At 44.4% G+C, this 26,216-nt stretch overlaps 2 protein-coding genes across 3 annotated transcripts; both read right to left on the reverse strand.

The window, feature by feature from the left end:
• Positions 1–1,805: 1,805 nt before the first annotated feature.
• On the reverse strand, positions 1,806–7,229 carry HSPB6 (heat shock protein family B (small) member 6). 2 transcript variants are annotated; one of them, XM_070949463.1, is made up of 3 exons: positions 6,946–7,229; positions 3,715–3,837; positions 1,806–2,342 (listed from the first exon to the last, which is right to left on the reverse strand). In XM_070949463.1, exons 1-3 carry the CDS (start codon positions 7,138–7,140, stop codon positions 2,151–2,153), a joined length of 510 nt encoding a protein of 169 aa, XP_070805564.1. In that variant the 5' UTR covers positions 7,141–7,229; the 3' UTR covers positions 1,806–2,150. The 2 variants fall into 2 exon arrangements, with proteins under 2 accessions (XP_070805564.1, XP_070805565.1); XM_070949464.1 differs by lacking the exon at positions 6,946–7,229 and adding an exon at positions 6,152–6,332.
• Positions 7,230–16,622: 9,393 nt separating this feature from the next.
• PSENEN (presenilin enhancer, gamma-secretase subunit) lies at positions 16,623–23,009 on the reverse strand. The gene is made up of 3 exons (XM_070949666.1): positions 22,793–23,009; positions 18,924–19,028; positions 16,623–16,995 (listed from the first exon to the last, which is right to left on the reverse strand). The coding sequence occupies exons 1-3, from the start codon at positions 22,851–22,853 to the stop codon at positions 16,856–16,858; spliced, it is 306 nt and encodes a 101-aa protein (XP_070805767.1). The 5' UTR covers positions 22,854–23,009; the 3' UTR covers positions 16,623–16,855.
• Between the last annotated feature and the right edge of the window lie 3,207 nt (positions 23,010–26,216).

Consider the following 26,216-nt stretch of genomic DNA (forward strand, 5'->3'; position numbering starts at 1 on the left):
ATAATATTGACAATTTCAAATTCTGACGCCGTAGAACTCCTGAGAATACCAGACATCCAAGAAAACAAACAATGGATGATTGATCAACCCAGAGGTCTTGCTCAAGAGAGATGAGCAGGCTCAATTATACTTTGGACACTTCATGTGATGCCCCTAGCTCATTGTAGAAATCTATACGGCTGACTCAGCCTTCCATCCTTCTGAGGTCAGTAAAATGAGGACCCAGATTGTTGAAGGCAGTATGCCGACACTGTAAACTGCTTAGAGAGGGCTCTAAAACACTGTGAAGCAGTATATAAGTCTAAGTGCTATTTGCTATAATACTGGGAAAGGAGGAAGGTAAAAGAAAAGGGTGTTCAGTGGATGAATTCAATTGCAATGGGTACCCCACTGGAAGATCTGAAGGACCCAATTAGGGATAGAGCTTCCTGGAAAAAAAATGTATATAGTTGCTAAGAGTCAACAGCAACTTCATGGAATATCAACAATCCATCAATCTGGGCAGGTCAAACACCACAGTTCCTCTATTTCTATGTGCTGCTTATGTTCAACATCCTTTCACCGATATTAGGCCGTCATTATTTAGCAGAGAAAACTGTGAAATGAAATCTGCACGATAATTCACTCTGCAATTATAGTCTCAGGTTAGACATTTGAATAGCAACGAGGAATAAATAAAAACTTGAATAGCAGAGAGGCTAAAAAACCTCTCCCAAAATTGCTGATCGTGATTCAGCTTTAACAGATCCACTTGTTTCACCCAGTCAATAATAGTTGCAATGCAACATAGCATTTAAAAATGGGTTTCTGCTATAGAATGGGTACCATAACAACAAAAAAAGGGTAACCAAATCAGTTTTTCTACTTTCCAAAAGCTAAGCCATGGTCAAGGCTTGGAAAGTGCTGTGGTGACAGAACACAAAGAAATGTCTGGGTTATAGGGTAGACTGGAAGTTGGAAAAAAAAAAAAAAACCAAGACACTTCCATATTGTAACCCAGAAGTTTCCAAACTTGGCAACTTTAAGAGTTGTGGACTTCAGCTTAAGTCCACAAGACTTAAAGTTGCCAAGTTTGGAGATCCCTGCTGTAATTCACAAGGGGTTTTTTTTGTGTGTGTGCAGGCACATGTCCCCGAAATGAACTAAACTCAAAGAAACTTTTATTGGCAATTCTTGTTTGATCCAAATAAACTGTATAGTGACACGGTCCATTTCTCACACCAACTGGAAGTCTAAAGCACAACTAATTTAGTGCAGGGGCAACTCATTGCAGAACTCAAATTCTAGCAACAAGGAGCCATCGTCCCCAGCCCTTCGAAAAATTTACTTTCTCTCTAATATGTCACACATTTAGCTTTCCAACCACGTTCACACCAGAGGTGGAATTCAGCAGGTTCTGACCAGTTCTGGAGAACCAGTAGTGGAAATTTTGAGTAGTTCGGATAACTGGTAAATACCACCTCTGACTGGCCCCGCCCCCATCTATTCTCTGCCTCCCAAGTCCCAGCTGATCGGGAGGCAATGGGGATTTTGCAGTAACCTTTCCCTGGAGTGGGGAGGGAATGGGGATTTTACAGTACCCTTCCCCTGGAGTGGGGAGGGAATGGGGATTTTACAGTATTCTTCCCCTGCCATGCCCACCAAGCCACACCCACAGAACCGGTAGAAAAATTTTTGGAATCCCACCACTGGTTCACACCCCACAGCTCCTTCCCTTCAAGCTAAACCGGCAATTGCATCCATTCCATTTCCCTAAAGAAAGGATAATAACTTCAGGTTTATTGGCAAGTATCCCTCGGGCAACATTTGGCTCTTAAGCAAAAAAGCACTTTATTGCAAATGGGTATTTATACAAGGAAGTCAGTTCAGTATGAAGAATGGTACAGAGTAAGCCTGCAAAAGAAGAGAGATGTTTCTAGCCAGAGGAAGAAAATGGCACCTTCTTCTCCAGTAGATGGACTGAAATTTGACGACAACAGCGTCTTTGCTGTCAGCATCCCAGCAGCCATTAGCAGGGTAGGAAAGGAACGTCACTTCCTTAAAGGCTTAAGAGTGAACAACCTTGTACCTACAAGCAAGGGGAGTCCAAGCTCACAATGCTGGTATCTAATGGGGGTGTGGGGGGGAATATGAAAAATTCTGGGCCAGGCTCATTTTCCAGTGACAGCCGGCTTCTCTTGGCGAGTGATGGGAATGCTCCGTTCCAATGCGGGGGTTTTAGTGGGGGCAGTGATGGAGAGCACCCCCTCCGGAGACAAGGCAGAGACGATAGCTGCCGGATCGACCCCCTTGGGGATCGTGTAGCGACGGTGGAACTCCCGGGAGATGTAGCCGTGTTCGTCCTGGAAGAACAGAGCGAGACAAGAGGGATGAATGGCGAAACAGGGAAGCGATGAGCTGATACTACAGGTAGTCCCCGGGTTACGATCACAATTGAGCCAAACATTTCTGTTGCTAAGTGAGGGAAGTGGGGATTTTGTAAAAGGCGAAAGCCACGAAGGCAGCCATTCTGCAAATCTACAAACAATATGTAGGTGATATTTCAAGAAAACATCCCAAAAGAGCTGCCAAAAATTTAAAGTATTCCACTGGTGCCAAAAGCAACAAATTTTTTACCCAAAACTGGGTGGTGTCCCAGGTGTAATACATGCTTTGCAGAGGTGGGTTTCAACAGGTTCTGACCAGTTCTGAAGAACCGGTAGCGGAAATTTCGAGTAGTTTGGAGAACTGGTAGTAAAAATTCTGACTTGCCCCGCCCCCATCTATTCTCTGCCTCCTAAGTCCCAGCTGATGGGAAGGAAATGGGGATTTTACAGTAACCTTCCCCTGGAGTGGGGTGGGAATGGAGATTTTATAGTATCCTTCCCCTGCCATGCCTACCAAGCTACACCCATAGAACTGGTAGTAAAAAATTTTTGAAATCTACCACTGATGCTTTGTCTCTAACTGCAGCAAAAAAAAAAAAAAAGTTTAAATATGAGGTCGTTCAAGTAATTTAGACCATGATCCTATCTCCCATTGCTAGAACTCTCAACAGGTAAAGCTCAGAAATATTTTAAAGTCCTTTTTGTGTTGTGTTGCATGGATGATTTTAGGCTATTAGTACATTAAGGGCCAACACACGCTAAGCTAGACCAAAATAAGATAATCTATGGTTCAGCATATTGGGAAAAAATCAAGGCATCATGTTAAGTCATAAGGTTTAAATGTTTGAACCCAGATTATATGAATACAGATAGCGCTTTGATTTACAACAGTTTGTTTAGCGACCGTTCAAAATTACAACAGCAGTGAAAAAAAGTGACTTATGATGGTTTTCACACTTACGACCATTGCAAAATCCCCATGGTCATGTGATCAAAATTCAGACACTTGGCAAGTGACTCATAAATTGACTCAGTTGCAGTGTCCCAGGGCCTCACTTAGCAAGGAAAAGTTTGGGCTCAATCGTGGTTGTACATTGAAGACTGCTTGAATATACCTAAATTGTAGTTTATTAACCCAAGGGTGGGATTAAGCACTTTGTGCAAGATCAACCTTTTCATATCCGACCCGGAATGCATCTGTGTGTAAAAATGCTGAGGAATGCAAATTCAATTTGCGTTCCAAGTTAAACACAGGTTTTAAAATGCGGCTTTAAAATACAGTTTCACCCACGCCAATCTCGGTTTTTGACAAGGTAAAACAGCAGAAGGTGTAACAAAAGCTACATACCGGACGTTCCTCGTGTTTGGCGTGTACTTCAATGTAGTCGCCTACCACCTTCACATGTATCTCTTCTGGTGAAAAGTGCTTGACATCCAGCAAGACAGAGAACTTATCCTTGTCCAGTTTCATCTGGAATCAAGGAAGGGGAGAAAAAGTGGGTGAGAAACTACCAGCCTTTCTGAATCTAGCAGAGAACATTTGCTGTCTTGGGTAGTTCTACAGACATACACAGTTAAACTGTATTGGTTTTTAAGCCAAGGGTGTACAACCTTGGCAACTTTAAGACACGTGGACCAGGGGTGGGTTCCGCTTACTTTTACTACTGGTTCGCAACGGGAGCGCTTGCTTGCTTTGCTTCCATGTGCATTCGTGTGCATGCGTGTGTGAGCACTTCTGCGCATAACGTCCATGATGATGTTGGGTGGGTGGGCGGAGCCTCCCGCCACCATTACTACCGGTTCGCAAGAACCGGACTAAACCGGGAGCAACTCACCATTGATGTGGACTTCAACTCCCAGAATTCCCCATGGCTGGCTGGGGAATTCTGGGAGTTGAAGTCCACAGGTCTTAAAGTTGCCAAGTCTGGATACCCCTGGTTTAAGCCATTTCCTCTGGAAAGAGATTCCACCCATAATTTAATCTCAACCAACCACGGTGGTACAGTGGTTAGAGTGCAGTACTGCAGGCTACTTCTGCTGACTGTCAGCTGCCTGCAATTTGGCAGTTCAAATCTCCCCAGGCTCAAAGTTGACTCAGACTTTCATCCTTCCAAGGGGGGGAGGGAGGTGTAAAAGGAGGACCCAAATTGTTGGGGGCAATATGCTGACTCTCTAAACCACTTAGAGAGGGCTGTAAAGATTAAAGCATAAGTCTAAGTGCTATTGCTATTATCCTGGGCAGCAGGCAAAATGCAAGATTTTTTTCCCCATCACTCAAGGAAATCCATGAGCGACTGGAAAACATGAGTGTGCAAGTATCTCATAGGTGCACAGATTACAAGCGTGCCATAGCTGTAGGGCATCTGTGTTTCTACAACAACCAATCAGAAACCACCCACTAAGTTATGTAGGGTGGGACCATTGCTTATGTTACTAGGCAACAGCCACCCATCAAAAAACTATTGGTCCAATGCCCAGCCTCTCTTGCTACAATTCAGATGTTCAATCCCAAGTCTTTGTAGTTAGAAAATGATTTACAAATGAAGTTTTTGTAAGAGTTTCTGGTCACCAAAAGATCTGCATAAATTGGGGCACCCCATTATTTGTATTGGTTCAATTGATACAAATTGAGCCTGATAGTACAGTGGACTAAAGCACTGTTATTAACATCTGCTGCTTGCAATTACTGCAAGTTCAAATCTCATCAGGCTCAAGGTTGACTCAGCCTTCCATCCTTTCAAAGGTAGGTGAAATGAGGACCCAGATTGTGGGGGCAATAAGCTGACTTTGTATAAATATACAAAAGTATGAAGGCTATTGCTTAACGCACTGTAAGCCGCCCTAAGTCTCCGGAGAAGGGTGGCATATAAATTAAAGCAAAAAAACATTGTTTCCTGCAGAAACAAGAAACCATGTTACTTGAATGGCTTCCTCGGGTTGCATTCTGGCTTTAAAAGTTTGGCAGGAGGTACCTTGAAACTAAACTAACAGCCTCCTTGCTGTTCCAAATCTTCATGTTCAATAACGGAAAGAAGGCAAAAAGTCCAACTCCAGGGAAAGAGGAGGTGCTTTGCACCCCAAAGGCTCCCCACGGTAGGATTTTTTTGGGAAAAAAAAAAGAATAGTTTAACAGGAACATCACCTATCCTGCTCCAGAGAAAAGTATTGTGAAGTTAACTAACGGGTGAGTTTGGAGAGTGCATTAAGCCACGGTCTACAGAATTAACTGCAGCTGGCCAGGTGCCTGCGATCCATCAATCTTAACCAATGATTGACAAGCTGCCATGGGTGGGTTTTCCTTAGCACGAGCCAAAGTGGCTCCTGGTTGGGCTCCCAAGCCAAGTTGCAATCGGGGCCAAGGAACAGCTTCTTCCTCTGTTCCCGCTGGGGTTCTAGTCAAGGGAGCCAGCCAAGGGCAAGGGGCAGGCAGGCAGCCATCCAACAGGATTGGGTTTCTTTTACGCCTTTAAGGGCTGCCTGCCGTATGCCAGTCCGCCGGCCTGGAGGGCAATTGGGTTGGCATTGTCCTTTCGGCTGGGCCAGAAAAGAACGTTACCATAATAGGCAGCGGGCTGTGTCTTTCCGCTTGGCACCATCCCCCCCCCCGCCCTTTCCCGTGCCTTGGCCCGCTTCCTTTCACTCATCGGGTCCGACCCTTTTCGCCCTTTTGCCGGCTAAGATGAGCGCAGCCCCAGCCCCCCCCCTCCCTCCCCACGGCGTCCTCGGCATGCGAGTCCACGGCCGGCGAGGTGGGGAAGGGGGGCGGGAGCCCAGAACAAACTCACCCGCCACCGGCCAAGGTCCGACGCAAGTCCTGCCCCAGGGTATCTAGACGGTTCCCCAAGACCCTCCCAGCCCCGAACAGAGAGAGCGGGAGAAGCGGGGGAAGGGAAGAGAGAGAGGGGGAGAGGAAGGGAAGAGAAGAGAGAGGAAGAGGAAGGAAAGGAAAGAGGGAGAGGGAGAGGAAGGGAAGGGAGAGAGGGAGGGAAGGAAGGAGAGGAAGGGAAGAGGAAGGGGAGAGGGAGAGGAAGGGAAGGGAAGAAAGAGAGGGAGAGGAAGGGATAGAAGGAGAGGAAGGGAAGGGAAGAGAGAGAGAGAAGAAGGAAGGGAGACAGAGAGAGGGAGAGGAAGGGAAGAGGGGGGAGGGAGAGGAAGGGAGAAGAAGGGAAGGGACAGAAGGAGAGAGAGAGGAGAGAGGGAGAGGAAGGGAGAGCAGGAGAGGAAGAGAAGAGAAGAAAGAGAGAGGAAGAGAAGAGAAGAAAGAGAGAGGAAGGAAGGGAGACAGAGAGAGGAAGAGGAAGGGAAGAGGGGGGAGGGAGAGGAAGGGAGAGGAAGGGAAGGGGCAGAAGGAGAGAGAGAGGAGAGAGGGAGAGGAAGGGAGAGCAGGAGACGAAGAGAAGAGAAGAGAGGGAGAGGAAGGGAGAGGAAGAGAAGAGAAGAGAAGAGAAGAGAAGAGAAGAAAGAGAGGGAGAGGAAGAGAAGAGAAGAGAAGAAAGAGAGGGAGAGGAAGGGAAGAGAGGGAGAGGGAGAGGGAGAGGGAGGGAGAGGAAGGGGAGAGTCCCCCTAAAGCTGCGCCTACCTCCGACAGCCCCGTGTCCGGCATGCTGGGCATCTGCATGGGGGGGAAGCGCATGTAATAGGGGCAGAGGGAAGCCGAGAGCAGGTCGCTCTCCATCAGCCCCTCGCCGAACCGCTGGTCGAAAAGGCGAGGCGGGAAGAGCGAAGGGAAGCCCATGGGGCGGCGGAACCAGGGGTGCTGGATGGCGATGTCCATGGCGCAGGAGGAGGGAAAAGAGCAGCGGCGGCTCTGCAATAACCGATCCAGCAAGCTTCGACTGCACCGCGAGACGCAGACGGAGAGCCTGGGCGGGCCCCGTTTTATAGCCAGAGCAGCCGCCGCCGGTCCGCCCACCCCGCTCTGGAACTCGCTAGAAGCCTTTCGGCTCTTCTCGAGCCAGCTTCGCGTAGCTTCGGTCCCTGGAGCTCCGGCGCCGCCTCGGGAGAGAGCGCCGCTCGTCTTGGAAGCGGCAGCGGGCTGCCTGGGACGCCCCTCCGAGCGCAAAAAGAGACGGGGGGGGGAGGAGGAGGCAGGTGTTCCAGCTGTTTTTCTTGCCTTTCGCTGGCTCGGTGCGAAAGTTGGGTCGGGGGTGTTGGGGGGATCGCAAGCGGTCCCGGGGGAAAGTTTGGTCGATCCAGGGGAAGGGCTGTTTTGCAAGCCTGGGTTTGGGATTTAGGAAAAGGGGTCGTGTTTTGTTTTTTTTTCCCCCAGCTGATTTCAGACGTTACTTTATGCACGGGAAAGGGAAATAATGAGCACCCGCGAAAAAAGAGCGAGCCTTGAACCTTTTAGCTAGGATACGAAAGGGAAGCGCGATGACTTGTTAAAACGTTCCGGATTGCGAAAACGGGACGGCCACTAGAGGGCGGGGGGGGGAGTTATGGTGCCCTCTAGAGGCCATCCGGGGTACTGCAACACAAATCTGATAATAGTCGTAACCGCCGTGTAACTATGTTGCTCTTCGGCAAGTGACTCAGCCTTTTTTTTTTTTTTTGGCATGGTGATTTCATCGTTTTTTTTAAAACAGTTTTTCTTGAAAGGCAGTGGTGGGATTCAGCCAGTTTGCACCACTTCGGGAGAACTTTCTGAACAGTTTGGCACACTGGTTGTTGGAAGAAATCATTAGGGCAGAGAACTGATTGTTAAATTACCTGAATCCCACCACTGCTGAAAAGGTATCTCAGAAGGCAGGAAGAGCATCTGCAGATGGGCCAGCTGTGATTATGGGAACAATATGCCCATCCTAACACTTTCTGGGATTTGCACAACTGGGTTAAGGAGCCTCAGCTGGCAATTCCAGGAAAGGAAAGCTTTTATGTTGTGGCACTTTCCCAGTGGAACTTCATTTTCCTCGCCCCCCCCACACCCATTGGCCCCCATCTGACTGACTTTCCACAAAGTCCTTAAAATCTATTTTTGACATCAAGCCAGGAATCTCATGGACTGTGCAGTAGAGGCTGCCAAGTGATAACCATTGTTCTTAAGTTTTGGAATTCATTTTCTTGTGAATTGTGGTTTTTTTCCCCCTTCTATTTATAGTTTCTAATTGCATTTTTATGGTTTTGTTTTTCAATTGTTTTGATGGTTTGGTTTTTGTTATTAACTGTGTGCACCACCCCAGATGCACATATCTAAATTAGACCCATATCTAAATTATAAACTTTGTAATTAAACAAATTAGCCCCAGAAGTCTTGGTTCATGCTTGCATACTCAACCACACCCAAACTAATCAAGGTTAACATTGGCCAGGTTTAGCATGTCCTAATATAGTGGGGAATTCTGGAACAGGACTAGGTTAAGCGTATTATGTGTACCCAACAGTGGTGGGTTTCAAATTTTTTTACTACCGGTTCTGTGGGTGTGGCTTGGTGGGCTTGGCAGGAGAAGGATACTGTAAAATCTCCATTCCCACCCCACTCCAGGGGAAGGTTACTGCAAAATCCCCATTTCCTCCCAATCAGCTGGGACTTGGGAGGCAGAGAATAGATGGGGGTGGGGCCAGTCAGAATTTTTACTACCAGTTCTCTGAACTACTCAAAATGTCTGCTACCGGTTCTCCAGAACTGGTCAGAACCTGCTGAAACCCACCTCTGGTATCCAACCAACATCTGTAACGCAGAAAGGTCACCGTTGTGTAGTGGATTATTTTGGTATGGGATGTGTTTTCATTCTTAAGTTTTTATTGATGAAACATTTAACAGCAGGGGTATCCAAACTTGGCAGCTTTAAGACTTGTGGACTTCAACTCCCAGAATTCCCCAGCCAGCTTTAAGCTTTGTATAACAACCAAACCACAAAAGGGAATAAAACAGGAACATGTTCAAGACTTGCTTGAGCAGGGGATTGGACTAGACCTCCAAGGTCCCTTCCAACTGTTATTCTGTTCCAAAAAAAAAAAATTGGGCTTCCTACACCCGAGTAACACCTTGACCCACTCTGACAATCATTTAAAGAAACAAGGTCACCACGTTAAAACACAAGAGTTTGCATTTATTTTAGGAAACACGGTGCTATTTTTTTTTAATGATGATAAGATCACATTTTCCCAAAACCTACCTTCTCCATCAAAAATACAAGAGCCAGATGGCTCTCAGGGAGTACACTCACTCCCAAACTGTGATGTTTTCCAGATGTGTTATCCCCTTGCCGGAGTCAGAATGACCGGTGATTCTGGATGGTAGGACTGGAGGGCCAAAATAAGAAGAATTGTTGTTCTCGGTTAAGATGAAGCCCAAACTACACAAAGTGTGTTTCACTAGCAAAGTAAGATACTTGCTTAGAATCTTTTGCTTGATCAAAGCAATTTCACACCCAGTGTGATTAGCAACTTCAGCAGTTTCTGTGTGGAGGGTGGTGATATAGACTCCCTTGGAGGTAGAATCAGAAAACAGGCTGGGCCAGGGGCCACCTGGGAGATGAATCTGGGAAAGTTTGCTGGAAACATGTAAGCGTGTTTGCCATATGTCTATGGAGCAATGGAGAAATCCACATTTTTTTACTACCAGATCTGTGGGTGTGGCTTGGTGGGCGTGGCAAGGGAAGGATACTGCAAAATCTTCATTCCCACCCCACTCTGGGGCCAGCCAGAGGTGGTGTTGGAAGAAACATCCTTCTGGGTTCTGCTCCAAGTGGGGAAACAGACACTGGAAACGTGGAGACTGCTTGGAAAGATGGTTTAATGTTGGACAGGATCACATGGCTTGAGTTCCTGAACAGAAAAGGGCAGATACAGTAAATCCTTGGGGTTTTATGCTCTCTCTGGCTTTGCATTTCCTGGAGCCCCGAAAGAGTATCTTGATTGGTTGTCAGACTCCCAGGGGGTGGGGGTCTTAGCTAGCCTTGCTGGCTGATGTAATCTTCCCAGGTGCCATGTGGTGAGTTTCTGTTGCTAGATGGGTAGAGGGCTAATCCTATCTTTGTTGGATCTTTGGCAATTCCTACTATGGCTCTGCCTGAAGGAGGCAGATCTTTATTATGTAGAATAGACTGGCCCAGGCCTTAATGGCCCATTGACAAGGGGTAGGGGCAGGAAGATGGGAGCTGCTTTAAAATATGTGTTTCCATTTCTCATCCAGGGAAACATAATATTCTGCCTTATTGATATTTCCCAAAATATTTCATTCTCCTAGGAAAGGGGTATGTGCTAACCTCCTACAGTGGTATTTGCCGGTTCTCCGAACTGCTCAAAATTTCCGCTACCGGTTCTCCAGAACCTGTCAGAACCTGCTGGATTTCACCGCTGCTATGGAGATTCTTGGTCATCCAGGTCATGGTTGTCCCAAAGGTGCTTTTTCAAGAGGCCACTGGACTTTCTTGGTTTTCTTTGAAGACGTTTCGCTTCTCAAGCTTCTTGGATGAGAAGTGAAACGTCTTCAAAAAAAACCCCAGAAAGTCCAGTTGCCTCTTGAGAAAGCACCTTTGGGACGTGTTTGCCATATTGTTTTTCATGGAACCTTGCATTCTACAGAGCTGGCTCATACATGTTAATTTACCATCTATCTTCATACAACAATTAATCAGTTCAAAAACAGACCTAGAAGCATTAACATGACATGTCAGTTTGAAATGAGGTTATTTTATTTTGTTGATAGCTTAGCATGTTGTTGGCCTGACCCAATGGGTTAATTTAGTACTTTGGTGTACTGTATTAGTAAATTATACTCAGCAGCTAACTTTAGCAGGCTGAATGAGGGCAATTTATATTTTGAGGTTCTGAATCATGCCAAGCCCCATCCAAACTCCTCCTGAGAAATGTAATTCTTTCTTTTCTTTTCTTTTCTTTTCTTTTCTTTTCTTTTTTCTTTTCTTTTTTCTTTTCTTTTTTCTTTTTCCTTTCCTTTCCTTCCCTTCTTTTCTTTTCTTTTCTTTTCTTTTCTTTCTTTCTTTTCTTTTTTTTTCTTTTCTTTTCTTCTTTTCTTTTCCTTTTTTCTTTTCTTTTCTTTCCAAAGGACTGTAACTCAGGCTCAAGGATACATAAAGCCAGCCCTGAGACTGGATGGTTGGGTTCACTCAACATTATATACCATCAAATTGGTGTTGACTCTTAGCAACCACATAATTGCTCAGTTTACATTGCTGTGTATATGGCAAAGCCAAGCAATTGATTAATTCAATACTGTGTAAACCATTGTTAACTGAGTAAATGTGTTTTGCAAACTCAGTGGCTAGAGCTGTGTAGCCCTCTTAAATCAGGCTAACATGAGTTTGGATAAGATGATGATATTGTGGGTTTGAGTAGTGCGGTGGCCTAGAGTTGGGAGTTCTCACCTCACCATCGGGAGGCTGTGACTTCGATCCTAGGTAGAGGCAGATATTTCTCTCTCTGGGCACGATGAGAATATATCTGCTGAATATAACTCCGCATTGGCAACAGGAAGGGCATCTGGCCAGTAAACACTCCGTTCCACTCAGTTGCCTGGACTCTACCCCACAAGGGGTTGTGGGGTCATTAAAAGATGATGATGATCATGATCATACTGTGAGTTTTGTGGATGTTTAGGTTTTTTTAAAAAAATTAACTTACTATACGATTTTGCCTACCATTTTCTCTGCTTTATCTCTCCCAACAGTGAGATCAGTGGTCATTAATAACAGCAGAGACACCAGGGGATACAAGGAGAGACTCTAAAGTCTGTTTGCTCATCTTTCTACTACATGTAGTCCTCAACTTACAACTATTTACCATATTGAACAACTCTTCAAAGTTATGACAGTGCTATAACCATTGCAAATACATGCCAGCTGCTAAGCGCCCAAATTTTGATCACATGATTTTTTTTTTTTTAAATTTGATTTATATGCCGCCCTTCTCCGGAGACTCAGGGCGGCTTACAATGCGTTAAGCAATAGCCTTCATACTTTTGTATATTTTTACAAAGTCAGCTTATTGCCCCCACAATCTGGGTCCTCAATTTACCTACCTTAGAAAGGATGGAAGGATGAGTCAACCTTGAGTCTGGCAAGATTCGAACTTACTAATTGCAGACAGCTGGAGTTAAATTACAATGCATTAGTCTGCTGAGCTATCCAGGCTCCTGCAGATTATGCAGATGTTGTGGCAGTCATACGTTCAAGGACCAGTCATCAGTCACTTTGTTCAGTGCCATTGTAATTTCAAATAGCAATAGCGCTTAGACTTATATACCGCTTCACAGTGCTTTTACACTCTAAGCGGTTTACAGAGTCAGCATATTGCCCCCAACAACAATCCTCATTTTACCCACCTCAGAAGGATGGAAGGCTGAGTCAACCTTGAGCCTGGTGAGATTCAAATTGCTGGTAGCCGGCAGTCAGCAGAAGTAGCCTGCAGTACTGCATTCTAACCACTGCGCCACCGCGGCTCTGGGTTACTAATAGTCAGTAAATGAATGGTGGTGAGGACTATCCGTATAGTATCCCCATTGATTTTCCAGGCTAGGGAAAAGCTTGGTCTAAATCTGCAGCCACATGTGAGCAGCCACATGCCTATAAAATAATATAATCTTGATATCATGGGGGTGGAAGCTCTTTGATTTCACTCTTTCTCAAACTGCACCATTTTGTCATGTTCTCATCCTAAATCTGTTAGAGCATGTCGTGAAGCAATTTCCCACAGGCCCAGCCACATGGGGCCGATACTGTTCTGCCCAGCCCTGGAGCAAACAGCTTTCTTAAACTGCCGAGCAAACAGTCCTTGTACAGGTTTTCAAAGCTCTGAAAGAGGAACACACCTGGATGGATTTTTTTAATTTACTCTTTCATGCAGAAAAACTTGCTTTCTTTGTGCCAAGGCATTTACCGTTCTAACATGCTAAGAACAAATTACAAAGCAAGTGGTAAGCCTTCTCCAGTGGTTTATCTAGTCCTTCCCTCTTCTGTCTTTCCTCAGGGCCTTCAGTCTATCACAGGGTTTCTCAACCTCAGCAACTTAAAGATGGGTGGACTTCAACTCCCAGAATTCCCCAGTGAGTGGGGAGGGAATGGAGATTTTGCAGTATCCTTCCCCTGGAGTGGGGAGGGAATGGAGATTTTACAGTATCCTTCCCCTGCCATGACCAAGCCATGCCATGCCCACCAAGCCACGCCCACGGAACTGGTAGTAAAAAAATTTGAATCCCGCTACTGAGGCACACGCTATATTGCCCAATTAGCATCGCCAGTGGATATTATATTGGATGAGTCATGTGTGCAAAGCCTCCATCCTAGGGAGGTTATGGCAAAATCAGTGCTGAGTCTATTTCTTCACAGTGGGAAAACTGCCAAATAGTAGTCTCAGACTAATGGCCTACATCAGAAATACCAGCGCATCTAGGCAATGCCCCGGTCACAACTCTTTTCCTCACACAGGGGTGGGAGGGAAGAGGATAAAGCATTAAGCTCTTGCCTAGCAATCAAAAATTTCACCCATTTCACTCCTGAAACATGGCACAAAAAGCTCCGGAATTTTTTGCACCGGCTACAGATTCCTGAAAATCTCGGCATCAGCATAAATGCTCATACCCGGTTCTAGCATTTGCAAAAAAAAAAAAATCAAGCAGGTTCAAAATACCAGGGAAGCTTCTGAGCTCTACGAACTCCTGACAGGATTAAAGAAGACTCCCATTTTGGATAGAGCTGATTCGCTGAGGACTGTGGTGGAATTCAATTTTTTTTACTACTGGTTCTGTGGACATGGTGTGGCTTGGTAGGGGAAGGATACTGCAAAATCCCCCTCCCCCACTCCTGGGGAAAGGATACTGCAAAATCTTCATTCCCACCCCATTCCAGGGGAAGGATGCTGCAAAATCTCCATTCCCATCCCACTCCAGGGGAAGGATACTGCAAAATCCCCATTCCCTCCCCACTCCTGGGGAAAGGATGTTGCAAAATCCCCATTCCCTCCCCACTTCTAGGGAAAGAGTGTTGCAAAATCTCCATTCCCTCCCTACTCCTGAGGGAAGGCTACTGCAAAATCCCCATTCACCCTCCCCACTTCTAGGGAAAGGGTGTTGCAAAATCTCCATTCCCTCTCCACTCCTGGGGGAAAGCTACTGCAAAATCCCCATTCACCCTCCCCACTCCTGGGGGAAGGATATTGCAAAATCTCCATTCCCACCCCATTGGGGCCAGCCAGAGGTGGTATTTGCCGGTTCTCCAAACTACTCAAAATTTCCGCTACCGGTTCTCCAGAACCTGTCGGAACCTGCTGAATAACCCCTGGCTGAGGAGCAATTGTGAGGAAATAGTCGTCTTAAATGACAGAGTAGAAAAATGGAAGGGCACCCAAGATGCCAGGGAAATCTAACGTCTTAATGATCTCAGCTTTGCCTCAAGGATTACTCTTTCTATATTAACTTGGTCTCTGAGGATCCTTGGGTTTTGCAGAGGTTTCTAACCGTCTGTTTGCCCGGACAGATGTGGGACAGAGTCCAGGCATGTTGCTTTGCTATTGCCTGAAGCAGATATGATCATCGTTGAATTAACAAAGGATGCCTTGTGCCCACCATCAAAATGGCCACATTGTGCTGAAAAGGGTGCCGATTTTGAAGTCAGTAAAATCCCTCTCCCTGAGTTCTTATCTCTGTGCACAGGAAAAACCAAAAGGCCGTAATACAATCCCCGCACAGCTTTCACACAAAAACAAACACACACACACACACTTATCTAGCAAATGAGAAAATTATACCGTGTCTAAACTTGTGACTCATTCTGCTTCTTCCCACACAAGTTGTTTTCAGCGCCAAAAGTTAAAACTCAGATTGCAGCCATCCTGGCCCTAATTTTGCATTGGCAGAAGCTGCCCAATTTTTCGGGTCATTTTTTAATGAACCACTTTCATTGGGTAGATTGAAAGGAAGGGAGTGAAAATCATCCCAGCTCTGTGTGCCTTTGGCTTGCCGACAGACGTTACGTGTTTAAAAAGGACACGCCGGGGAGATTTGTGGTGAGACAAGAATGGGAATTTTGTTTTGAAGCTCCCGTAATTCTACTCGTCTGCCAAAATCAGAACTATCTTCCTTTCTATCTTCTTGTGTCATTTGGCTTTACTTAAAAGCACCGAACACGCACATATCCAAAGGCCGCCATCTAGGACAAAAAAGTATTATCCTTTGCCAACACAACTTCCAATTTTTGATCCCTTAAGCAAGTGTGAGCAAGCGAAAGCCACAAACCTACGTAAGGCTCTCTGAGGTAATTAGCTGTGGATTTTCCGGTCCCTTCCCATCAGAACAGTAAGGGATCAGCAGCACAATTCTCTACCACCCTGAGGCAGGAAAGACATGAAAAGTATAGTGAAAAGTGGTAAAACAGGCTCAATGTAGTTTTTTATAAAGCTCACCAAAGATATTATCTGCCCTGTAACTCTTGCCCTTCTCTTACATACAACTACAATCAAAGAGAGCAGTTGGTGTAGTGCTGAAGGTGTTGTCCTAGAAACCAAGAGACTGTGGAGTTCTGGGCCTGACTTAGAGCATGAAAACCAGCTTTGGAGATAATAGAAGACAATAGAATAGAAGAGTTGGAAGGGACCTTGGAGGTCTTCTAGTCCAACCCCCTGCTTAGGTAGAAAACCCTACACCACTTCAGACAAATGGTTATCCAACATCTTAAAACTTCCATTGTTGGAGCATTTGCAACTTCTGGAGGCAAGTTGTTCCACTAATTAATTGTTCTAACTCTCAGGAAATTTCTCCTTAATTCTAAGTTGCTTCTCTCCTTGATTAGTTTCCACCCATTGCTTCTTGTCCTGCCCTCAGGTGCTTTGGAGAATAGCTTGACTCTCTCTTCTTTGTGGCAGCCCCTGAGATATTGGAACACTACTATCATGTCTCCCGTAGTCTTTCTCTTCATTAAACTAGACATACTCAGTTCCTGTGACCGTTCTTCATATGTTTTAGCCTCCAGTCCCCTAATCATCTTGGTTGCTCTTCTCTGCACTTTTTCTAGAGTCTCGACGTCTTTTTTACATCGTGGTGACCAAAACTGGATGCAGGATTCCAAGTGTGGCCTTACCAAGGCATTATAAAGTGGCATCAACACTTTAACACTGGATTGGGCAGAGCCCTTTCGATCCACATTCACATCACATGAAACTCTGTGATAAAGAATGGCCAAGGTCAAGAAGAAACAAGAAGAAACAAGGTTCACGCACTAACTCAGACACCTGTTTTGAACGAGAGGTTTCACCCCACCCCACTCATCGCTCTCTCACAACACCATCACGCTGGAGGCCAACAGGAAGAGATCATCCTATCTTTATTGATCATCTCTTGCAGTCAAGGAGAGCCGGAGATGATGATCCAGAGGACCACAGAGAAGAGGTGGCCCCCGCCATAGTTTACCACAGTAGAATCCCAACCTGGATTCCATGAAAAGGAGATATTAGGAAAAAATTAGCCAGGGAGGCTATTCAAGGAGTCCGACAGTAAAATGCAAAAAGTCCATCTTGAGGACCTTAAGGAAGAAGGTGTATCAGGGGATGCCCAACGGAATGGTGAAGGAAAGGTAGTCGCCAAGTTCACCCCACTCGGCGCGGCGTGCCTGGAAGATACAGGTCCACGTTGTGAGCACAATCACCCAGAAAAGGAGACCTAAGGCTGACCGCTGGACATCTGTGAAGAGGTGGAAAGAAATGACCAGAAAATAATTAAGCATTCCTTCCCACCCACCCACCACCCACCTCCACTGCTTTATCTCCCGTCCCAGCTCCTCATCAAGAACTGAGTTCCCTGATTTGCAGTGGAAGAATAAAGTGAAATTATGAGTAATAACATGATGAAAGAACCTATTTTAATATAAACAGGCATATTAATAGTGGAATCATATAGTAGTATAAGTATAATTAGTATAATTTTATTTCTATACCGCCCTTCTCCCGAAGGACTCAGGGCGGTGTACAGCCTATTTAAAAACACAAGACAAACATCAATTAAAAATTTAAAATTATTAAATAAATTCGGCTGAATTTAAAACCCCAAAAATTTAAAATACCCCAATTTAAAATTGTTATATTGATAGCCCGGCCTGGTGGAACAACAGGGTCTTCAGTGCGCAGCGAAATATAGATTGGAAGAATGTAAAGAATACGAATAGAATTAATTTGCAGGTTTAAATAATATTAATAATAATAATAATAATAATTTTATTTCTATACCGCCCTTCTCCAGAAGGACTCAGGGCGGTGTACAGCCAATTTAAAAACACAAGACACAACAATAATTAAAAATTAAAATAATTAAATAGATTTGGCCGATTTAAAACCCCAAAAATTTAAAATACCCCAATTTAAAATTATTAAGTTGATAGATATTGTGACTGGTATTAGAATTGTATATTTAAATATTGAACAATGAAATAATGAAGGATAGTATTGTAACACAAAGGGAACGTCTTTTAATATAATGGCGACATGAATGAACGTTAGACTAAAGACAGAAATAAGAGAATAAGGGAATATTAGTGGATACATTTTTATAAAATAAGACAAGTGCAAGGATAAGAGGGAGGTTTAGAAACTGAATGGCAGTAGAATTATGTATGTTTAAGCAATATTAAATAATGAAAGATTATAATTTGATAAAAATGTGTATTGCTACTAGAAATATATAAGCTGGAGGAATGTGATAACTATGACCAATAATACTATTTTATCTATACTGTAATGTATGGCACCCAGGTGTCACAATGTCCATGCATTGATATTTATATATGTAATAATACCGTATTTTCTGGAGTATAAGACGTTCCGGACCATAAGGCGCACCTGCTTTTTTTGGTGAGGAAAACAAGAAAAAGAAATCTGCCTCCCAGCAATTTTGCCTCATTGCAGCAAACAGCCTGCTTTACTTTCATTTTCGTTTTCAGCATAGCTTGATTAGCGCAAGGGGAAAAAAATCTGCTCCAGCAATTTACCTCCTTTCAGCAAGCAGCAGAGGCCCCCGCAAAACAGCTGAGAGCAAAACAGCTGAGAGTTGGGAGGCCCATCCAATCAAGTTGTGCTAATTAAGCTGCGCTGAAGCTGAAAGGAGCTGGTTTTGCTTGCTGCAAGGAGGTAAACTGCTGGGAGGCAGAGGCCAAAGGGTGGGGGGCAGTGGGTGGGCGGGGCTACATTAGGTGTATAAAACGCACCTAAATTTTCACCCCCTTTTAGGGGGGCAAATGTGCATCTTATACTCCGAAAAATACTGTAAAATAAAAAAACTTGATTAAAAAAAAACTGAGTTCCAGTCAGGACTTTTGTCTTAGGACATACTGTACACCACTGGTTTCCAACGTGGGCCCATGCCCTACAGGGGGGCAATTTGATTTTTAATGGGGACAATTTGAACCTTGTTTAAACCAAGTTAATGGCCTTTTAGGCTTTCTCTGTGTGAGTAGAGTTCACTTTTTGTGTAAAGTAAGAATTATATGTCGGGGGGGGGGCATCAGGATTTTAGAGATGCTTAGGTGGGGCATGACCAAAAAAAGGTTGGGAACCTCTGCTGGACACGCTAGAATACCCTCCCACCTACGCCCCCCCCCCCTCAAACGGGAAACTCACAGCGCTTGATCTGAAGCTGCTCAGTGTATGCTGGTGCAAAAAAGGCCTCTCGGAAAAACCAGATGACGTTCACCAGCCACAGGAAAGGGAGCAGAGCAAAGCCACCTAAAGAGATGGGAAAAAGACATTATCTACTATGGGATCTAACATTCTTGTCCTGCCCTCAGGTGCTTTGGAGAAGAGCTTGACTCCCTCTTCTTTGTGGCAGCCCCTGAGATATTGGAACATTGCTATCATGTCTCCTCCTCATCCTTCTTCTCATTAAACTAGACATGCCCAATTCCTGCAACCGTTCTTCATGTGTTTTAGCCTCCAGTCCCCTAATCCTCTTTGTTGCTCTTCTCTGCACTCTTTCTAGAGTCTCCACATCTTTTTTTACATCATGGTGACCAAAACTGGGTTTCTTCACAAACTCCATTTCAGAAAGAAAGTAAAGACTGTCTGAATGACAGTCCATTTTTTTTTCCAGTGACTTACATTTTCAGATGCCTGCGCTCCTTACCCCGCAAAGTCTAGATTTTTTCTCCCCCAACTATCTCCCTGCCCATTCCACATTTTCACCACTACAATGCTTAGAGGTAGATGAGGATAAAAGAAGAGCAACAGAGCCAGAATGAGTGACCAAGTTGCGACAAGCTGTGGGGGATCTGCACACAGATCTCCATGGCATAAGCCTTTTTAAGATTCCTGGGCACTTGAGGATGAAATTGATTGCAACTTTCTTCCCACTGTGCACTATTTTAATGTGCTTTTGTCCACTGCACCAAAATTGAGAGTGAATGAGGAAACCTAAAATAACTCTTGCAAGTTTGGTAAAGGGGCTAAGGCACTGAGCTAGAAAACAGGAACTCCTAAGATCCAGTCCTTATTTAGGAATGAGTGCCCGTAGAGAGGCTTTGAGCCAGGGTGGATAAAAATCAATGATTTTTAAAAAAAATTTTTTTAAAAAAATCAGATTTTTTTTTATTTAAATCGATTTTTTTTTATTTAAATCGGATTTTTTTGATTTTTATCGAATTTATTTTAATAAAAAACTTTGGGGGTAAAAATCTATCGTAAGATAGTTTTCTATTTAAGATACATAAATAATTTAGTTTATTCAGCATGAAATGGAGCTTAGTTATGTAGCATGAGGCTGTATATTCTGCAACACTGGGACTATCAGTGAGTCAACAGTGGGTCAAAGGAGTAGCAGAGATGACAGTTGCTCTTTAAAAATTATGATTTAAATCGAGTTGATTTAAATCAAGCCTTTTTACTAGTGATTTAAATCATGATTTAAATTGTGATTTAAATCAACTCGATTTAAATCAAATCCACCCTGCTTTGAGCCAATTTCTCTCAGCCTATCCTACCTCACAGAATTGTTGTTACAGGAAAAATAGGAGGCAGGAGTATTAAGAACATAACCTGTCTGGGGTTGATGAGATATAAAGAGCAGGATAACAATCTCATAAGCAACCAGTCAAAATTTAACGTTTGTTTCTCTACCTGGAAGCTATGTGTGCATCACACCGAGACCGGCTATAAACTGAGAACGTATATGGGTCCAGTATCTGATTTTTTTTTAATATAAACAATGCTACACTTCAATGGTTAGATAGCCCTAGACATTGATATCTGAACATAGACCTTTTTATTTTACTGGGTTCCACTAATCTAATAGAAATATTATTTTACATTGCTAGTCCACGTATGATATGCCATACGCTAAATAAATAAATAATGTTAAATCCCTGCAGTCAAATAGTAAATTATATTTTAGAACGATTTTTATCAAGCTGGGCATCTTTAAGATGTGTGGACTTCAACTCCCAGAATCCCCCAGCCAGCCATGGTGACTATATCAACTTCTATCGCCACTATAGGGCACTGCACACCAGAACAACTAGATACGATTTGGAACGAGCTCCCCCCGGAGATACGTAGGATCCCGGATCTGCGCACCTTCCGCCGCGCGCTTAAGACTTTTCTATTTTATCAAGCTGGCCTGGCCTAAATCTTCCCCTTTTTAAATGTGGAAATTTTAAATTTTTAAATTTTAAATTCGTCTTATTTATAGGGGTATGGGTAAGGCATTTTAAATTGGGGAGCCATTTTGGATTTAATTCTGTTTTAAACGTATTTTTAATGTTTATATTGTATGTTTTTGAATTTTGGCTGTTCACCGCCCCGAGTCCTTCGGGAGAGGGGGCGGTATAAAAATCTAATAAATAAATAAAATAAATAAATAAATACAAGGACAGTTTTCCCCCCAAATGCCATCACTCTGCTTAACAACTAATTCCCTCAACACTGTCAAATAATTAACTAAGACCGTATTACTATTCTTCTCTTCCTTACTAGTCTCTATCTCTTCCCATTTATGACTGTAATCATGTTGCTTGTATCTTTCAATTATATTGTTTTTATTTGTTTCGTAGTACGATTTGATAGCTTATTAGTAACCTTGACTATCACTAAGTGCTGTGTCTTTTTATTCTCGATGAATGCATTTTATTCTCCTTATGTACACTGAGAGCATATACACCTAAGACAAATTCCTTGTGTGTCCAATCACACTTGGCCAATAAAGAATTCTATATTTCCCTTGAGCTAGCCCAGTGTTTTCTAAACTCGGCCACTTAAAGCCGCCTGGACTTCAACTCCCAGAATCCCCCAGCCAGCTACCCTGAATCTATTTTCCTTGAGCTAGCCCAATGTTTTTCAAACTCAAATCACTTAAAGCCGCCTGGACTTCAACTTCCAGAATCCCCCAGCCAGCCACGGTGAATCTATTTCCCTTGAGGTAGCCCAATGTTTTTCAAACTCAAATCACTTAAAGCTGCCTGGACTTCAACTCCCAGAATCCCCCAGCCAGCTACCCTGAATCTATTTTCCTTGAGCTAGCCCAGTGTTTTTCAAACTCAAATCACTTAAAGCCGCCTGGACTTCAACTCCCAGAATCCCCCAGCCAGCCACGGTGAATCTATTTCCCTTGAGGTAGCTAGCCCAATGTTTTTCAGACTCAAATCACTTAAAGCCGCCTGGACTTCAACTCCCAGAATCCCCCAGCCAGCTACCGTGAATCTATTTTCCTTGAGCTAGCCCAATGTTTTTCAAACTCGGCCACTTAAAGCCGCCTGGACTTCAACTCCCAGAATCCCCCAGTCAGCTACCCTGAATCTATTTCCCTTGAGGTAGCCCAATGTTTTTCAAACTCAAATCACTTAAAGCTGCCTGGACTTCAACTCCCAGAATCCCCCAGCCAGCTACCCTGAATCTATTTTCCTTGAGCTAGCCCAGTGTTTTTCAAACTCAAATCACTTAAAGCCGCCTGGACTTCAACTCCCAGAATCCCCCAGCCAGCCACGGTGAATCTATTTCCCTTGAGGTAGCTAGCCCAATGTTTTTCAGACTCAAATCACTTAAAGCCGCCTGGACTTCAACTCCCAGAATCCCCCAGCCAGCTACCGTGAATCTATTTTCCTTGAGCTAGCCCAATGTTTTTCAAACTCGGCCACTTAAAGCCGCCTGGACTTCAACTCCCAGAATCCCCCAGTCAGCTACCCTGAATCTATTTTCCTTGAGCTAGCCTAATGTTTTTCAAACTCAAATCACTTAAAGCTGCCTGGACTTCAACTCCCAGAATCCCCCAGCCAGCCTCTTCAGACCCACTGACCCACTTCCGCTGAGCATCCTGCCTATTGGCCCCTTCTTTTTAAAAAGGACCCCAGTCTTATTCCACCCCCCCCACCCCCACCCCATGGCGCCCTGCAGAGACCGAGGGCTGCATTTAGGGGATTGTAAGGGGGGAGAATCCCCCGAGGCCGCTCCTCCAGCCCCCCCACCCCACCCCGGTTGCGCTGGACCCTCCAGCCGCGGCTCACCCAGGTAGTATTTCCGGCAGAGGTTCAGCTTCTCTTCGTTGGAGACGCGCTCCAGGTTCATGGTGCCCACGGCTGGCGGCCCCTCCCGGCCCCGCCGCAGAATGAAAGGAAGCCCCGCGCTGAAGACTGGACGCAGCGGGGCTCGAGAAGGGGACCTGACCCGACCCTCCCCGCTCTTACGACGCCCGCCCGAAAGAGCCTCCCCCCTCCCTTTCTTTCCCTCGCCCTCCCGGCGCAGCTGCTTCCTGGCCGAAAGCCCCGCCCCACCGCACCCCTCCCTCCCCTCCACCTCCCCCCCCCAGCAGCCAGGAACTCTGGGAGTTGTAGTCCCGCAAGCTGCTGGGAAACGCCAAAGGAGAGAGGGGAGGCCACAGGAAGGCGCCTCAGACGCGGCTGTGTGTCAGTCAGTCAGTCAGTCAGTCAGTCAGGCTCTTCTGATTGAAACGTCTTTTTTTTTTTTTGTAAGAATTTATAAACTTTATTAAGACACAAATAAAACATTTACACAACATACGACATAAAAATTAATTGTTCTTTTAAAGCAGTGTTTCTCAACCTTGGAAGCTTGAAGATGGGTGGACTTCAACTCCCAGAATCCCCCAGCCAGCGTTGCTGGCTGGGGGATTCTGGGAGTTGAAGTCCATCCATCTTCAAGCTTCCAAGGTTGAGAAACACTGTTTTAAAGCATTGTTTCATAGTGGTTTTCCAACTAATACTGTTGCATTTCTTCCCCTTTTTCTTAGCCTAGTCAATTTTTTTTCCCTTTTCCGCTCCCTCCTATTTTTTTTTCCCCCTTGGGTTTCCCCCTTTAGAGATCTATGTGTTTTGATTATACCATTATTTTTTGGATTTCCATATTCAAATTTATATAATTGAAACGTCTTTGAATAAGTCGTAGCTCGGGTTGGTAGCCAGAGCTTTTTGGCCATTCGGTGGCAAAACGTTTCGTCCCCCCCCCCCCCCAATTTCTGAACGCGCCTGTTGGGAATGGGAGTTTTCTGGGGTTGGGTGCAGTGGTGAAATCCACATTTTTTTACTACCGGTTCTGTGGGCATGGCTTGGAAGGCGTGGCAGGGGAAGGATATTGCAAAGTCTCCATTCCCACCCCACTCGGGGGCCAGCCAGAGGTGGTAATTGCTGGTTCTCCACACTACTCAAAATTTCTGCTACCGGTTCTCCAGAACCTGCTGGATTTCACCCCTGGTTGGGTGGGCACCACACGTGGGAGCAGGCAGAGGGGAACCACCAGGCGCAGTCTAGGCCGCCCGTTGCAGAAGCCCCAACCCGGGTTAAAAAAAACCCAGGTTAAAACGGACAAAGCAGTCCCATTGTTAGGAATGGAGCAGCGGAAGCGTGTTTTGCAAATAAGAGGTGCTTTTTTTTTGCAAAGGTGCTTTTTCAAGAGGCCCTAAGACGTAAATAGAGGCACATGCTCTTTACTACCTTAAATGGTCTAAAGTGATCTCGCAGGTCTCTTTGGACTACAAGTCCTCTGCTGAGTTTTTAAAATATATTTATGTATGTGTGTATGTATGTGTGTGTGTCTGTGTGTTATGTGTCTATATGTATGTGTGTATGTCTATAGATATATATGGCTGCAGATATATTTCCTTGCTTTCTGAAGCCATATATAATCTATACACACACACACACATTTATATATATATATGTATATATGTATATATATATATATGTGTGTATATATATATGTGTGTGTATATACACACACACACACACACACACACATGTTGTGGTTTATAGCAGGGGTGGGCAACTGTGGCCCTTTTACAACCTGTGGACTTCAACTCCCAGAATTCCTGAGACAGCCAAGCCAAGCTGGCTCAGGAATTCTGGGAGTTGAAGTCCACAGGTTGTAAAAGGGCCACCCCTGGTTTATAGGACTTGTAGTGCAAAGTCCCCGAGGAGATGCCGCACCCGGTTGTCTTCTCTGGCTCCCAGAAAGCAAGGAAGCCAATCCGAACGATAGACAAGGCGTAGCAATCTTGCAAGCTCACCCCGACAAAAATAAAACTACCAACAAATTGCTCTAGGTCACAATTAGACAAAAGCAAACCCAACAAATAAAAATCAAGAAGGCTGTCATTGGAATGTCCTGGATTTTATTATTATTATTATTATTATTATTATTATTATTATTATTATTATTATTATTATTATTATTATTATTATTATTATTATTATTATTATTATTATTATTCCGAATCCAGCTCAAGTCCTCGGGGGTTCTACAACTTTGCAAGGTCTAGTTGTTGAAATCCAACAGGGCGAAATCACGCCCACCCCGCCGCATGCTGGGATTTTATTTCTCGTCGTAGAAAAGGATGCTGGTAGTTGTAGTTCTTTTTTTAAAAAAGGGAGTCGTGCGGAACTGTGTCTCCTCCCCTCCCCCGCTCTTTTCTCCGAGTGAGGCCCGCATCGGTGTTTTAAAGTAATATTTATCAAAAGAGGCATTTTTTTTTAATGATACGTGAACTTCAATGATTCCTCAGCCAGCAGGACTCTGGGGAATTGAAGTCCGCACATCTCAAAAGTTGCCTAATTTGAAAAAGTGGAGCGGGAGGATAAAAGCTAAGAGTCAAGACAAAAGTCAATGTAGAAAGTTGTAAAATTGGATATATCTGTTGTTAGTGTTGTATTGTAACGTCTGGTGTACGTGTGTTTTTGTTTTTTGTTTTTGTCTCTTGATTTCTTTTGCTATTGTGTGTTTGGTTTTAAAATGTAAAATACTCAATAAAAATCATTTAAAAAAAAAGAAAGAAAAAGTGGTATACCTAGGGGGCTGGAGGCTAAAACATATAAAGAACAGTTGCTGGAATTGGGTATGTCTAGTTTGATGAAAAAGAAGGACTAGAGGAGACATGATAGCAGTCTTCCGTTATCTCGGGGGCTGCCCCAAAGAAGAGGGAGTCAAGCTATTCTCCAAAGCACCTGAGGGCAGGACAAGAAGCAATGGGTGGAAACTAATCAAGGAGAGAAGCAACCTAGAACTAAGAAATTTCCTGACAGAACAATTAATTAACCAATTAATTAATTTTATGCCTCACACAGCTTAAAATAGCTGTCACTCAAAACATGCGCTCACAGACCAGCTGATTTTGTTTCATTCTAAATAAATTGTTTCTTTTGAGGGAAAAAAAAAAGAACAATTAACCAGTGGAACAACTTGCCTCCAGAAGTTATGGGTGCTTCATCACTGTAGGTTTTTAAGAAGAGACTGCACTTGCCTGAAATGGTATAGGGCAGGGGTCTGCAACCTTAAACACTCAAAGAGCCATTTGGACCCGTTTCCCACAGAAAAGAAAACACTGGGAGCCACAAAACCCTTCCCGTGCCTGACTATTTCTTGAGCGGCCACAAAACTAGCATATGTAGTTGAATTAAATGTTCTGTTTTCTTCTTAAAC

This window comes from Pituophis catenifer, unplaced genomic scaffold (assembly GCF_029215685.1).
Source record: "Pituophis catenifer annectens isolate HBS135680 unplaced genomic scaffold, rPitCat1.0.hap2 SCAF_9, whole genome shotgun sequence".
Lineage (NCBI taxonomy): Eukaryota > Metazoa > Chordata > Lepidosauria > Squamata > Colubridae > Pituophis > Pituophis catenifer.